The sequence below is a fragment of the Catharus ustulatus genome, chromosome 3 (genome assembly GCF_009819885.2).
Source record: "Catharus ustulatus isolate bCatUst1 chromosome 3, bCatUst1.pri.v2, whole genome shotgun sequence".
Taxonomy (NCBI): Eukaryota; Metazoa; Chordata; class Aves; order Passeriformes; family Turdidae; genus Catharus; species Catharus ustulatus.
This window is the reverse complement of record NC_046223.1, coordinates 48,773,290-48,789,815: the sequence shown is the minus strand read 5'-3', so window position 1 is coordinate 48,789,815 and position 16,526 is coordinate 48,773,290. Positions and strand designations below refer to the sequence as shown.

At 40.7% G+C, this 16,526-nt stretch overlaps 2 protein-coding genes across 12 annotated transcripts in view; one reads left to right on the top strand and one right to left on the bottom strand.

Annotated features, from left to right (window-relative positions):
* The window catches only part of WDR64 (WD repeat domain 64), a 103,831-nt gene that overhangs the window by 69,805 nt on the left and 17,500 nt on the right, over positions 1 to 16,526 (bottom strand). For 7 of the 11 annotated variants that reach the window (XM_033053952.2, XM_033053954.2, XM_033053959.2 and 4 more), the window contains exon 1: positions 389 to 602. The exons of 1 other annotated variant lie outside the window; for it this stretch is intronic. In XM_033053952.2, coding sequence (XP_032909843.1) covers positions 389 to 602 — 214 coding nt within the window. Of the gene's footprint in view, positions 1 to 388; positions 603 to 872; positions 947 to 16,526 lie in introns of those variants that run through there. 3 more of the 11 variants (XM_033053957.1, XM_033053956.1, XM_033053963.1) reach the window with 3 other exon arrangements.
* OPN3 (opsin 3) lies at positions 601 to 16,413 on the top strand. Its single transcript, XM_033053968.2, has 4 exons — positions 601 to 952; positions 11,148 to 11,467; positions 12,396 to 12,647; positions 15,822 to 16,413. The coding sequence occupies exons 1-4, from the start codon at positions 601 to 603 to the stop codon at positions 16,089 to 16,091; spliced, it is 1,194 nt and encodes a 397-aa protein (XP_032909859.1). The 3' UTR covers positions 16,092 to 16,413.

Sequence of the window (16,526 nt, the reverse complement as noted above, 5' to 3'; positions counted from 1 at the left end):
TAAAACAGATGAACTTCACGGTGTATTACTTGCCCCATGGCTGACAAAAACCAAGTGCTCACTCACACCACAGCCTTGCACGGGCCACGGTGTTGACGGCTCGCTTTGTGGAGTTCCGACTCCTAGAGACAATGTGTGAGCCCTGCGGGGAACCTCCTGAGAAGACATTATAGCCATAACAGGAGTTTTCATTGGTAGGACATCCGGGGAAGAAGCCTAAATATGGGTTCTGCCTGTTCCCGGAGCTGGCCGCGGAGCAGGTCTGCCCAAACGCGGCCCCCGTGAGGGCAGCGCTGCTGACGGCAGCCGCGGCCCAGCCAAAACGCACAAAGGATTTTTAAGGAAGAGGAGACAACAGCCAGATCCCGGCCACAACTGGGCAGCTCACCGCGGGGAGAAGGCGAGAAGAGCCGCTCGTTCAGAAGAGAGCCATGCCCGGGCCCGGGCCCGCCCCGGGGCAAGCGAGGGCGAAGCCACTCGAGGGCGCGCCCTCCGTGGGCGGGAAGGCAGCGGGGACTCCTCCTCCTGCTACCCGGAGCATCGGTGTGCGATGGGGCTGGGAGCGGGCCGGGAGGCTTAGCCCCGCTCCGGCCGGGAGCCATGCCCGCGGAGAACAGCACGGGCACCTCCAGCCGCCCGGAGCCCACGGCGCCCGAGCAGGAGGTGCCGGGCGAGCGGCCCCTCTTCAGCGCCGGCACCTACGAGCTGCTGGCGCTGCTGGTCGCCACCATCGGCATGCTGGGCTTGTGCAACAACTTGCTGGTGCTGGTGCTCTACTACAAGTTCAAGCGGCTCCGCACGCCCACCAACCTCTTCCTCGTCAACATCAGCCTCAGCGACCTGCTGGTGTCCGTCTTCGGCGTAAGCCTTACCTTCATGTCCTGCCTGAGGAGCCGCTGGGTGTGGGACGCCGCCGGCTGCGTCTGGGACGGCTTCAGCAGCAGCCTCTTCGGTGGGTGCTGGGGCCGCGGGCCCCGCCTGTCCCTCCTTGTCCTGCTGGCTCCGTCCCTCCTCGCCCGCTTCTACCGGCGGTCCCGCGCTCTGTCCCCGCTTCCCAACCGTCCCAACCGCTCCCTGCCCGCCCCAGCCGCTCCCGCTCCGTCCCCGCTCCGTCCCCGCTGCCCCAGCCGCCGCGTCCCGCGGGGCACGCCGGCCCGGGGGGTTCAGTCGCCGCCCTGGCTGTGTGGGGAGGGAGGGTGGTGTGTGCAGCCGGCACATTTTAGTAAAAAGAGGACGACAATGCTGGAGAAAACGATCCGAAGCCAAAAAAAAAAAAAAAAAAAAAAAAAAATTCGAGAATTAGTTTTTCGACCTCCCGCCTTTGCCTGTGTAAGGTGTAATGGGACATTTAGGGAGAAGGGGAGCAGCGCTGTTGGAAGAAGTCTCGAGTTGACCGAGTGATGCGCAGAATTCGTGAGCATAAACCACTGTGTTTTATAGGAGGAAGCGCAGCAGTCTGTGGATAAGGAGCACGTATGACTCTGGGTATAGGGTCAGCAGGGTTCCGCCTCTGTGGAACAGGTGGAGAGCTGCTCCCCAGCAGCCTTCTCGGTGTTGCTACTTGTCTGTTTATAAAGCTATGCAGTGTGTGACAGTGCCTTGAATTTCCTTATCCATATGTGAAATTCGGGTACCATCTTTCAGTCATAACGGTATCACAGTTGGGCTTTGGGAAACCACTGGTTCCCATGAAATTTTAGCACTGCAGGAGTACTTACACTATTTCCATTTTCAAAACCTATAAGCTCTTCACTGCTTTCCTTCCTGAAATGAATACGTACCCTTTGCAGAAATCTGCAGAAGAATAGGTTGCAGTCCAGCTATGTAGATGCACCCTCTTAAAAGGAATATTGCTTTTTCTTTACCAGTAAAGGATGCTGCAAAAAAAGAGACTCGTGTTTCTGACCAGTAATGAAATCTAAAGCTCATGTTAGATACTTCTTCTTGTGGCAGAGGTGTATAAACTAGAGATGGATCACAGTGCACCCATTGGACGTGAAAATTGACTCTAAGGTGACACATTAAAATCTTCAATAAGCTTTGTAGCTTTCCTGCATACATAACCTTTGTTTCACATGGCTCTGTAGTCTGCAATTTGTGGGCTACTGTGCAAAGGTGCATGGTTGCTCATGCTTTATTTGGCTACTGCTGCATAGTGCAGCAAAAATTTTATGTCTTGAAAGTCGTGGTGGGTGCAGGATGTAGTTAATCATTTGTGCAGTGTTTGGTACCAGATGATTTCTGCAGTGCACAGCTCTCTGACGTTTGTGTAGCTCTTGGTATCAGAGAAAGTACTACAGAACCTTACTAGCATAAGGTTGTCTCCATCATTCAGCCTATTCAAATTCTTGAGAAACTCAAGTAGTTGTCTGCCAAGCAGATGCTGCCAGACAACTGAATGTTAATCTTACATAGGGGGCATAAAGTACAGTTCTGTTCCAACCTTTATCTCTTATATATTATTATTTCTGTTGGAGGCATTTTCCATATAGATTAAAATACCAAGATACATAGTTAGGGTGAAGAACCAGACTATAATAATCTTGTACTATCTTCTGAAACAGAAGAAATAGAAACAATGAGGTATATAAATTGGTAAGGAAATTGGTTGATCACACATGACTCTTAATTTCTGTTTATTTTGAGGTGTGCCACATAATTTGTTACCATAAATATATTTAGCGTTAATGCTTTGCTACATCCCTCTACTTAAGATTTTTTTCCTCAAAGAAATGTAGGAAAATTCATGGGCCTTGCCTACAGAGTAGCCAAGTTAACATCTGTGGTTTGTCAAATTATGTCTTCCTGTGGTTGGTCATGCTGTGTTCCTCTTCTGTAATGTGCTTCATTGGGAAGAATTTTTTTATTACTGTCATTATTAGAAAAGTGTATGGTTTTGTGTAGTTGATCATATGGAAGTGGAGAGTAAATGCACAATTTAATGTTCAGGAATGATGCCTTAGTTTACTTTTTTCAGCATGTAAAGCATCGAAAAAGAAAATATGAAAGAAAATATTTAACTTGGCTATCATAATTGAATTTTCATCTGATAAAGTGATGTCTAATTTTAACCTCCACAGTATTGTTTTAATATTCTCATCTAGAAATGGAAGGATTGTTCTTTCCTGTTTTTGAAGATAAGTAGTTCCCCACCTGCATAGAAAAGCAGTGGCATGTCAACGCTAAGGAAAAAAAAATTATAAATGATGCTCCGCAGATAGCATCATACTTTGGTTGCCATCTGGATTATTGCTACCATGGCTTCTATTTTCATTTTGTAATGTGTTTATAGGAGAAGCAGTAATTTGAAGGATTTTGTTTGATTCTTCCTGTTTGGTAATGTTTTGTTGTTGTTTGGGATGTTGTTCGGCTGGATTTTTTTTCCTTTTCTTTTTTTTTTTTTTTTTTTTTTTTGTTTGGGGATTTATTTTTGTGATGTTTTTTTCTGTTTTTTTATTTGGATGGAGTTTTTTGTTTGTTTGGTTTTTTATTTTTGGGTTTTTTGCCCCTGATAGTGGTGAAGACACTGATTAAAGATTTCATTCAGAGTAACCAGTAATTATATTTATAAATATTTATATATTTCTCTTGTATATAACAGCCCAAGTTGCCTGTTATTTTGAAGTGATGGTGGTAGGGAAAGGAATGTAATGGAAGTCTTACGTGTGTATTACTTACAAGTGCTTCTGAAAGCGTAACAATCCCCCCAGGAACTTTTGGGAATACCAGGTACATTCGTTGATCAGAAGACATACAAAATTGACAGCTTTGAAAAGTTAAATTCTCATTAACTAAGAAGTGTTCGGTTGTTCAGTAAGCCACAATGACATAATAAAGATGTTTCTAGAATAAAGGGGTGGATATGGAGTCTGTTAAACCATAACAGATCACGTGAGGTTACTTCAGTGGTGTGGATGTGTTCTGGGGTTGGACCCAGTCTGGATCATTTTAGATGAGATTACTATTTACAGCTTTGTGATTTCATTCTTGGATATGATCTTGGACATTGCCACATGAGTTTTCTGTGCCAGCCCTTCAGGTCTGAAGGCTGTTCAGTCTCACTTTCCATCCTTATGCATATTTTTTAATTGGAAGAACAACCCTTAAGACCCAATACGTGGTGTAAGTTGTTCTCTGCACATGTTGATGTATAAATGACAGGTTCCCCTGATAGTAAACAAGTTTGGGACAAATTATTAAATCTGCTCTTTTTTTTTTTTTTTTTTTTTTTTTTTTTTTAATAGGATTTTCACTTTAAATTCAGAGCTAATTCTCAACTAATTTCAAAAATGAGATCCTTCCTAATTACTGTAGTTAATCAGGAATCACATTGAAAATCATGATTCAGCAGCTTTATTTAAAATTTTCACATGCCAATAGGTTTTTCCTCATACTGTTTTGAAAGTCGAGATCAAGGTATTTCTGTGTTCCTCTTAAGGATTTCAGTATGATTAAATACACAGGTATTACATATGCTTAAAATACACCAGTAGCATCTATATATTCAGAAGCCTTTATTACATAATAGTGACAACTTCCTTCCCCTCTCACAGATATGAGGGCACTGTCTATACTTCTAATAATTCTGCATTGAAGAATTTTGCATTTTCTTTGTAAGACTTTCTCATTTTGCCAGCCAGTTGGAGGTGTGTTAAGATTCAGAGCTTGGAACTGTAAGCAGATGTTCACAGTCTGAAGCATTTAAGTTGAGAAGATGGCAGCAGGATTACTGATTGTCTGTCTAGGAATAAATAGCTGGTTTTTGTGTTCCTCACAATAGTCTACGTCTGCATTATCATAACTTTATCGTGAAACAAGCCCATGTAGTAACATCTGCTCTTGAGTTGCATGGCACAGCTCAGAACCTGATGTTTGTGCTACTGCCTATGTTCTCTGTAACTTGAAATATTTTCATTGAACCTTTAAAAGGTGCAGAGACCTGCTTGCTACAGTGCAAAACTGATCATTTTGACTACTGAACATCTGTCCTTGACACACAACAGTTACTGTTTTCTTTTACTCATTAGAGTCTGAAGTCAGGATACAGTTTAGGTACATGTCTTCATGGCAGAGGCTGCAAGGTTTTTTTTTTTTCTCTACTACAAAGCCATTCTTAGCACCTCATATATTAGTGTAGGGAAAACGACATAAATGATTACCTGACAAGTCTTAGTCTAAGCTTTCCTGACGTAGTTGTTTTAGACACTAATCCCCACTTAATTTTGTTTCACTGAGTTACAGTGTTTATTTTGTTACAGGTGATGTATCCTGGTGTGATAGGATAGCTGCACATCAATTAAGTGGTGTATTTATACCATGAGGGTCACCTTTCTCTGGAGGTGTGCGGTCAGCTCTATGCTGGCCCTACTGCATCTGCCACCCTCGCTTTATATAAAAAGCTTCTAACTCTTTCCCTGTCTGTAGTCAACCAAGCTGTAAGTAGTAGAGATCTGTGTAATCTCTTTATCTGATTTAGCAATACAACTCATATCTGGGAGGTGTGTTATCACTGACAGCATAACTTTTTGGTTATGATTTCCAGAGAGGACATCTGACAGCTAAGCATACTCAAAAATCTTGGTTAGATGACATAGATAATTTCTTTCTTCAGGTAAGAAGGTAATTGTGAAATACAGGGTCAGGGTGCCATGATCTTTCGTATATCTGCTGGATTCTCACAGATGTTCAAAGGGTTTTTTTGAATGACAGTGACTGCCAGAACTTGATGTCCACAAGAGAAATTTGTGTACTGCTCACCCCCAGACAGTGAGTGTCTGTTTTAATGCCTTCAGTACATAGAAATAGGCCCTGAGGGTTTTGAAGTAAGCTAGTCTTATCACGTGGAGCATACACACATAACTCCTCAAGCATAAATCACTTCAGCTAAAAGTAATGGTAGCTAAACTGTTGGCAGTACTGGTGTTCTAACACCTTCTAAGTTCAATTGTGCAAAGGAAGAAAGAAGTGGAAAAACTGGTTGATAACAGCAATGGTCTTGAGGAACAGGCACCAAAACTTTTTATCTGAGGCAGTCTCCTGGCAGAAGATTGCATAGTCAGGGTGTACTCCGGGGTAGACTTTATATCATTAAACCTTGTTTGTGATTGAAAGGCTACTGTTCATGAAATGTGATTAGAGACCTCTGTCTTTGCTAACTGCAAGCTGTTTTTGTAGGGGTAAAAAAACCACTGCCAGCTTTTAATGTCAAATTAATTAAAAATAGTACGTCTGACAAATTACCATTGCAGCAGCTAGATCTCAATGAGCTACCAAATCAATTTTGATATCTGGGTGTATACTCCACTCCAGTAATGTGAACTAGAGGATGGGAAAAATTGTAAGAGTTTTACAGACTCTACTTTCCTGTGAAAAGCTACTGTGTGTACAGATGAGGTTTTTTTGTTTGTTTGTTTCAAGGCAAGCTGATACCACTACCACCACACCCACCAAACACTGCAGTAAGGATTAATTGCTTGAGAGTGTCTTGTGGACCTGGCTTCAGTTACAACCTGTTCATCTAAGGCTCTTCCCTGCACAGTGACAGCAATATCCTGTCCTACCCTCTTGCATTACCCATGTGTGTTATATGCACTGATTTAATCTCACTAAAAGCATTTTCTGTTGTTACTCAGCAGATAGTTTTTGTATTTGTGTTACAAATAGCTGGAGGCTCAATCAGCATGCTTTCAATTTTTCAGTTTCACCTTTTTTTAAATTTTTTTTTCCCCAAGCTGAGTTAATCACTTGGAATATTGAGTCTAAAAGAGGTGATTTATTTCACCATAATTTTATAGGACAGCTACATATAAAATATACTTGAAGACTGTTATGTCTAAGAGAAATGATTTTTCACCTGCCTAGATTTGAATGCAAATGTTAAAATTGCTTTAAAAATTAGAAGTGATACATAACTGGTGCCTAAAACTTACTATAATGCCTAATTGCTGAATTCAAATAGACTGGTTTTATATTTTGTAGTACAAAACTAGAGAGTGCAACAACACCTTTTCTTGCCATGGATAGGAAGTTTCTTCTATTAAATTTTTGCTGTCTATCTTTTCAGATGTGAAAAGAAGTGAGGAGGGATTGCAGAAGGGTGGCTTTCTTCTGTGATTAGGTATGCAGAATAGTCATTCAGCACTTGAATGTAGGGCAAGGATTAATTGATATAGAAAATAATATGGTCTTTGATGGAAGTCACAGAAATGGATCAGAAATGGATCTTATTTGCTTCGTTATGCTGCAGTTGCTCTATAGAGATGCTCAGTCTTTGGGAATATTTGATATCACCTCTGACTAAATGACAGGCCATGCTTGGGGCAGGGGCTCAATATGAAAATAAGGTGTATCTTTCATGGAGAGGGAAGAAGCTGTTGTGATTGTTCAAACTTGTTGAAACAAACACTTCAGTTTGGAAGGCACTGCAATATTTTTCTTCTAATTAAGGATTCTAAAGTCAGAATATACACATTGTATATTTTGTATAAAATGCAATACAGCTTAGCTGTGTTTTGCTGTCTTCTCTGTGATGACCTACACACTATGCAGATTGAAGTATTTAATGATGTATCCAGAACTGACTCCTGGAAAAACCCAGAATATGGAAGAGATAATTATCATACATGGTACACAATCAAATCTATACTAAATGCAGTATTTCAGTAGATAAACAATATAAAATGTCAAAAATGATAATTTTCTTGATAAACATCCAAGTAACAAGAAGTAGTTTGTCACTGCTCCCTGATTCTGTGTGACTGGTTGCTGGAGAGGAGGAGTTGCAACATAGAAATTACAAACTAGTGGCTTAAACAAGACACTTCAGTTCTCCTACATTTATCTGCAACTTCAATGGTAATGACCTCGTTTGTGCTAGGGTAATTGCCCAGGCGTAAATCAGAGCTAAAACTAGCAGCAGTTCCTAAACACAGAGTGTTTATGTTTATCATCAGCACTTACAGATAGGGCTATTGTCTGAGATGAAAATCTGTATATCAGACATGCAGTCTGTGTAAACACTGGGCAGTAAAGTCTTTCTTAAGGAGCTATAAAGAGTGAATTGCTGGTAGAGTGAATCAACCCTCAGAATCTTGGGTCTTAGCCTTGAATCAAAATATGTAGATCTCCAGTACCTCAAGAAGCATAACAAAATTTGTTTCAGATAAAAGGTATAAACGGGTTTGAAATGCATATTTTTGCTAAGAGGGGGCTAACAGCCAAACAATAACCATAATGGCTTTCTGTAACAGATTTGTTTTTTTAATCGGCACACATTTCATCATATTAAAATACGCAACTCACTCAGGATGAAATATAATAATTTCCAGAAAAGCTTCTGGAGAGGAGTGGGGGCAGGGAGGGAAGTAAAATTCAGTGTTGTCCTCTGCACTAGACTACAGAAACTGAATGAAACATAGAAAATAGGCATACCTAAATCATACATATCTTGTGTTGTGACCTGCATTTCCTGCCTCATGTCTTCGTGCTGCCAGACAGTCCTTGAATACCAACAGAACAGGGATTTGCATTTTGGTGTGTACTGTCCAACAGGCTGTCTAAGATCCCATTTACAGTTAGGGAGGAAAATTCAAGTATGTCTTTGAAGAGCAATGGTTTTATACAGAAAGGGGCGTGATAGAGCGTTTTTTCAAATATGCATGTGCACATACTGATTTTTAGAGATATTGAGCATTCAGTGACTTCCTTGAGAATGTCAAGGACTCAGGAAATTATTGCTTGTGAACACCTGTACTTTCAGCCAAGTATGTGTGCTTTTGATTACTTTGTTATGGCTAGAATTCAGCACTCATAAAAGGGATGGGGAAGTATTAAGACCACACAGGGACATTAGTCATTGAATACCATTCAGTGAAGGAAGGCAGTAAGGAGTGAATTTAAGTTTTAATTTCAGTTTTCTGACTCATCATCCTGAGGAGCTGCTATTTCTCTCCACTAATCAGACAAAGCTGCAGTGCACTATATAAGCAAACCCAGCCTTGAGTGATGTGATTTTTCCTCCATAAACATGTCTGTGGATGACTATCATAACAGTCCAGAAAACCTTTGTAATTAATCATTTTTGGGGAAGAGAAATGGAAGGAGAACTTGTTGCCATACCTTGTGTTCAGGAAGTAGTCTGCATTTGACTGAATAAAGCACTTCCTTAGCCAGTACAAGTGTAGAATAGTACCTATAAAATCCTGTAGTCAGTTTCTAATGCCTACTAATATTTTGCTTAGATTCACATTGTTCAATGTATTTTCAGCATGTCAGGTCACAAAAAAAGATATGAAGGACAACTTTTCAACTTCATTTCAAAAAACGTAAAAAATCCACCAACAAACTCCACCTTAGGTCTTTGGAAACCTTCTGGCCCACATTTGCTAGTCCAGTTTCAAGCTATGAAAGTGCAATTCTACAGCAATGATTTGTACAAAGAAAAAAATCCACAAGACTAAATTTGAAGGGTTACTGCATGGCTAACAATGTCTACATCTTTTTGTGATGAAGGTTTAAAGATAACTAGAAAAAAAGTACATTTAAAAATTTTTTCATTTTAAAGAGATCTATGAAAGAGTGTGGCACATTTTCTTTTAGAGAGGGAAATTCTCTTAAGACAGTTTTCTAAGCTCACCTCTTATAAAAAGGGAATCCTTTCATAAATGCAGCAAAAAGTAACTTCCTTAAAATCCTAAGGGATATGCTACTGTGAGATACTTGGTTAATAATAAACTGCTTTTGCTGTTGAATACCTTTACAGGGAGGCTATGTGTTGCTTTAGATTTTGTTACTCTTACTTGCCTTCCTAAAATCTATGTTGCTGGTCCTCCTGTAATTTGTTTTGATTAAATGTTTATCCTTTTTTCAAAGTGAGATCAGGTTTCTGCTGAGTAAAAAATGGTTATTCTCTCTTTGGTGGTGAAATCTGCACAGTTAATCTTCTGACAGCTGTATACATGCATGTTATGGTACGTATGGATGTACTTGGAGAAATTAAATGCTGTGCATATGCATGAAAAAATACCTGTGCTTTGTATTAGATAAAATCTATGAAGATTTAGGCACAGATATCTGCATAATCTCACAGAATGCTGTGAAACACACCCTTTTGTTGTTTAAGAGCCTGTGTTTACAAGCTTGAGGACTGAATCATAACAGATTTCAGGCAGTGGCCTGATGGCCAATTTGGTTTTTGATCCTCAAGTGTTACAGACCATTGAAACAAAATCCTTATATTCTAATCAAGGCAAAATTGCCTCGACTTCATGAAATTATAAAAGTGTCTGGATAGGGTAATAGTGAGAGCTGAAGATAATGCGCGATTTCTGTAATAACATGCTGATAATTGTGTACTGGGTTTGAGATGGACAGAAAGGGAAGAGAGTACATATATAAACAAGGAGTGATATTTTTACGAAAGCAGCAAGATAGGAAAGGACACTCAAAATAACTGAATGTTTTTCAGATGGGAAAATGCCTTCAGCAATGTAATGCTTTACCTACCTTCCTGGTTCTTTTTGGAATGCAAAGACTTCCAGGATATCTTGAAATAAATTGGAATTATTCTAGTCATTTTGTTCACATTAAAGGTGCACACCTCTGCTTTCGGTTGCTGAAGGCTTTCTTTAATTTCAGTCTCAACTCTCAATTCACTAAGTTTCTAAGAGATTTTTTTATTACTGATTATCTCAGTTTTATATGATAGCTTCTGCTTTTAAAAATCCTAAACAAAAACAGCCAGAGGAAACCACAAACCCCAAAGGAATGTATGTATAACTACAACAAACCCTACAGCAATTGCCAGTAGAAAAAACACCAAACCCTGGACCATGATACCTCACTTAATAAAGTAATGTTTAGGAAGAAGTATTGACTTGGTCTCTTTTTTCCTTGTCCCATTTCTTAGCTATTGTACATCCTGGATCAGATGTCAGTGTTCTGCTCTGAGTAGTTTGAAGTTGGTGGTTCTGTTTGGCTTAATAGTTAGTGAATAATGCACAAAACATCTTATTGGTGTTAGATTCATAATATTAGCTAGATTATTTTGAGTTAACCTGCTAGCCAAGGAAACATTTATCAAGAGCAGTTTAGTCCAATTTATGGTTTTTATGAATAATTTAATTTATTTTTCTTTATTTTTCTTACAGGAATTGTTTCAATCATGACTCTCACTGCTCTTGCCTACGAGCGCTACATTCGGGTGGTCCATGCGAAAGTGATTGACTTCTCTTGGTCCTGGCGGGCTATCACTTACATCTGGCTGTACTCACTAGCCTGGACTGGAGCACCTCTTTTGGGCTGGAACAGATACACACTGGAAATTCATGGATTAGGTTGCTCAGTGGACTGGAAGTCAAAAGACCCCAATGATACCTCCTTTGTGCTCCTATTCTTCCTTGGCTGTCTAGTAGCACCTGTTGGGATCATGGCCTATTGCTATGGCCATATTCTGCATGCAGTAAGAATGGTAAGTTAGTTCAAATAAGACTTAAAGTAATATTATCAGTGAAAAATGTTGAAGCTGTATAATAAGGTTGGATCCTAGCCAAATTTGCACTCTCACTCCCCTTTCAAACTTTGAATATTTGATGTTCATCCATGTCAGGTACCACTAGATAGGTTGTAGGATTTGGAGAGAACCAGCCTAGAGCTACTGAGGTCTATTTCTTGTGTGGTTTTACTGGGAGGAAGTAGGGAACTGCTAATGCTTACTAATCTACATCAGATCCTCACCTGAAAATTCCATCCAAATCCTTAGTATGATAAAGTGTTAGCGATTCATATTCTGTGGGTAGTCTGGACCCGTTAAAGTTTATGGTCAACAGTATTAGCACAGTGGATAATTTGTGGAGTATGTTCATGTGCATGTCCTTTTCCATATTTTATGACTCAGATAACATGGGAACCTGCTGTCTAGTATTCTGCTTTAGAGATTTCATAATTTTAGGGTAACAAACTATGTGACAAAGCAGTACAGAAAAATCTATTTATGAATTTTCTTTTCTCTAATGATTTTTTCTACGAATGTACAGGACTGTCTAGCTAGTCATAGGACCGCTAATGTAAACTGAACTTGCTTATGCAATAGCTGAGGGCAAGTTATTTTTCTAAAGTACTTATAACTGCAGCATGCTTTGTTGCATCTCTGGATTTGTTGTTTTCTTGTAGATTGGCTATTCTATTTTTTCTCAGCTTGTATTTTTGCACTTAATGTAGAGAATAAAATCTGAGAAACATGATGTAAACTTACAGAAGAATTATGGTTTAAAAGATAAGGTGTGTGGTGTCTGTGCCTTAAACTAAAAGAGTGAATCAGTTACTTATAAATAAATGTAGAACTATCCAGATTCAAGTAAAACATAAAGCTATTTTATTTTACTATTTTTTCTCTACAGCTTCGCTGTGTAGAAGATTTCCAGACAGTTCAAGTGGTCAAACTTCTAAGATATGAAAAGAAGGTGGCTAAAATGTGTTTCTTGATGATCTCCACGTTCCTTATTTGTTGGATGCCCTATGCAGTGGTCTCCCTCTTGATAACATATGGCTATAGCAACCTTGTAACTCCAACAGTAGCTATCATCCCATCTTTCTTTGCCAAGTCAAGTACTGCTTATAATCCAGTTATCTATATCTTCATGAGTAGAAAGGTAGGTACATTAAAGGTTTTCTTGTTTGAATTATTAGTAGCCAGTATGGAGTTTGTGGAGTTTAGGCCTGATGTACTTTAATCTGAATTTTAAAAAAAAAATTTAACAGCTAGGATAAATTGTGACAATCTAGAAGTAAAGGGAGAGGAAAATGTGTCAGAATTTAAATGTCTATTTTGACAGTTTACCTGTGAAATGGATTGCTACTAGAAGACCTCATCTTCTCCCTTACCACAGTAGAACTCCATCAGAGAAAATTTAGAATAGTCAGTGTCTGTTTCTTAGGAATAAAAAGACTTGGCTCTGACTTCTGTGTTATAGCAACAACACAAGGACTGATACTGGAAGTGTAACATGCACATTATAAACTTCTGAAACTAAGATAGTACAAAGATATCTGGTGTTTAATAGAATCCCTTGATAAAGGGTAAAAAAGCATGAATGATTGCTGGAGGGGTTTTGTTGGGTTTTCCTTACCTTTAAACCCATTGTAGAGATGGACTTTTCTGTGATTTCCTACACTGGCTTGCAGTTGCCAGGCAGCAGCCTGGGCCAGCCTGCAGGGAGAGGCAGAGGCCCAGTCAGCCATGCAGGCAGCCAGGCAAAGCCTGAGCACAGCTCAGGTCAGGACCAAGGGCAAGGGGGAGCTTAAATGCTTTCCTGAGTAAAAGCAGGAGGCCTCCTATGTGGCCTCTTGCAGTTCTTCCCTCACAGCTCATTTCACAGCAGGCTGATCCACAGTTACACGGCTGCACAATATCAGAGTTGTCCTGGATATGGGAAGCTAAAACAGTCACCTTCAAAAAGGCTTTTTCAACAGAATGACTTTAATACACTGGCACTGATTCTGTACCTAGTTGTCAGGCTGAGTATCTTATCTGAAAAACATTTTGTGGATTCTGATACCCAGCAGCAAATTAAACTTGTACCAGGTATAATGCCAGTAAAGACACAGCCAGGATAAGTATCAATCATCTGAACACGCTTATTGGAGATGCATTGTGTAGTACTTTTCTCTTGCCTCTAATTCCAGATTAGGACCAAAATGATAGTGGTTTTGCTTATTGTTTTTTTTTTTATTATTTTATCCTCAGAAGGAATCCTAAAACAAGTTCTCTACAATAGCCTTCTTTTATCTGACCTGGTTCTAACATGCTTATACTTTTTAAATTCTTTGCTACTCTGAGGTGACCATTACCTCTGAAGTTGTCAAGGCTTCCACATGACCTTTCTTTCTCTGAGATTATCCTTCTATGTGACCTTGTAATTACCTAGTTTCCTTTCCCAACAGGACAGACCTATTGCCTTCCCTGTATAGAGTGGGATTAATTTTCCACAGCAAAACCTTGTTCCAGCATGGCATGTCAGATTTTTTCTTGCATGATATCTGGGAAAACAGAGGCACTGGCCATGCAGGATAATACAGAGTACAGTAATTTCACGAATACAAGCCGCACTGTTTTGACCAAAATTTTGCTCTCATACCGTGAAAGCGGCTAATATTCAGGTGCGGCCAATATGTGAATAATTTTCTGACATTTTCAACCCTGGGAGCGCAAACCAAGTCAGTGCAAACTGCAAAGTCGAGCTCCTGCCAGTAAAACCCTGCATTTACGCGGTTGCTACAAATTGATACTCTGTTGCACGGCAGGTGGAGCTGCTCTGTGCAGGCAGCACAGGGAGTGGGGAAGGTGGGGCAGCTCTCTCCTGCTTGTCCCCGTGGCTCGGAGGAGGCAGGGGGTCTCTCCTGCTTGGCCCCGCGGCTCGGGGGAAGGCGGGGCAGCTCTCTCCGCTTGGCCCCACGGCTCGGGGGGCTCCCGTCCCTGCGTGCCGCCGCCGCAGGAGCAGGCAGGCTCCATCCCCGGCTCCCATGGCCGCCGCAGGTGCCGGCGGGCTCTGTGCCCCGCCTGCCGCCTGAGCATCCCTGCCGAGCTGCAGCGCCGAGCTGGGCCACCCAGCCCTGTCGGCAGCCCCGAGCCCTCACGGCCCGAGCCGAGCCAGTAAACCCCGCCCTGCCGCGGTTCTGTTACTATTTGGCAACTTTGTTGCACGCGGGTCCTCCCTGCGAACGACAGAGCGGCTTACACTCGGGTGCGACTTATTTATGGACAAAAAACGAAATGTTTGCCAACACCCAGCCATGCGGCTTATACTCAGTGCGGCTTGTATTCGTGAATTTACTGTAATCCTTAACACAGCTAAAGGGAAGGCTGTTAAAAAAGGATGTCCTACCCCCTTTTTAGAGAAAAGGTGCATTATTTCCCACCTGCTCCCAGATGTTTGTTGTCTTATTAAACAAAGGGGAAGTTGCCCTCTTGTTTCTTGTAGAACCAGAATTCTTCCCCAAAGGATCATATTTGAGCTTTAAATGTGTGCAAACATGGAACTACTGAATGAATACATTGTTTAACCCTCATGCCTGGACCTTTGTTTTGTCGAAGGGGAGACCATAATTAGAGAATTAATACAGTGCTACTACTCAAATTTCCATTCTATGTGCTGGTGTGAGCTTTCACTGAATACCAAACATTATTTAGTCACACAGTAGAACAGACTTCCTGTGTCACAGGTAGCTGCTAGTTATCTGAAAGACTTCTGTTCCATCCATTTTCAAGGGGGACATTTGACTTCTGTGTTACTAACCATTGAAATTTCACTTTACATCTGTGACAAATGCTTTTCTTAAAATTCCAGGCCCTGGAGTTACCTAAAAGGAAGAAAACATCTCTTTATATCCCCTTCCTCCCCTTGTTCCTTCTCTCTGTACCCTCCTGTGAAGTGTTTGTGAGAATATTCTTTCCTTGCTGGATCTAATGTGTGATTTTTGAATATGGAAACAAAACCTGTAGCACACTTTGGAACCTAGTCTTCTTGTCTTTTGCAGATCTTGTAGCTTTTGCTAGTCAGTTGCATTTCAGTGCCCTCTGTTGGCTCAGTGATCCTCTTCAGATGTAGAGAAAAAAGTACCCACTACAAAGGCACCGTGTTTTCCTCAGATATAGAGAAAAAAAGTACCTACTACAAAGGCACTGTGTTTTGTTACTGAAACTCACTCAGAATATATGCAGAAGTCTCTTATTTTGAGTCATTCACTGTACTGTGCCCTTCGCCTGCTTGTAGATGATAGTGAATGCTTAGGAAGCTGAATATCATTCTGTTAATTCTCTCTTGCAGTTTCGACGCTGCCTTTTGCAACTCCTGTGCTTTCGCCTGATGAGATTCCAGAGGACAATGAAAGAGACACCAGCAACAGGGAGTGACAAACCAATACGACCAATAGTTATGTCTCAGAAAGCAGGGGACAGGCCAAAGAAGAAAGTGACTTTCAGCTCTTCCTCTGTCATTTTTATTATCACCAGTGATGACACTGAGCAAATTGATGACAGCAGTAAACACAATGAGACAAAAGTAAATGTCATCCAAGTAAAGCCATTGCAGGGATGAGCTGAAGAGAATGAGAATTAGATGGATTTCAGTCACTAGACTGTTGAGGCTGGAGACTGGTTTCAGTGGCAGTATCTGTGGGCTGCCAAAGCAAACCAAATTCTTAAGTTGTGAAATACTGAAGACATTCAGCATCTGGAGCTCTCCAAGTAGTTCACTTCTGGTCACAGCACAGAAATCTCTGCTACAATTGTTGATGGATGTCATTACTCTGAATTTTCTTAAAGCATATTTTATGATTGCCATTCAGAACTTCTGGTATTTTAATGTTTTCTGTATATTGAGCCTTCAGTGAATAATTAAATGGATCTTATTTATATAATTTTGTTCTCAGTGAAATATTTTTTCCCCACCAACTAGGACATGATCTGATATTGTAACTTGTTAGATACAGCTTGAAGGGAAATACTAGGATCTGAGAAAACAATTGTATTT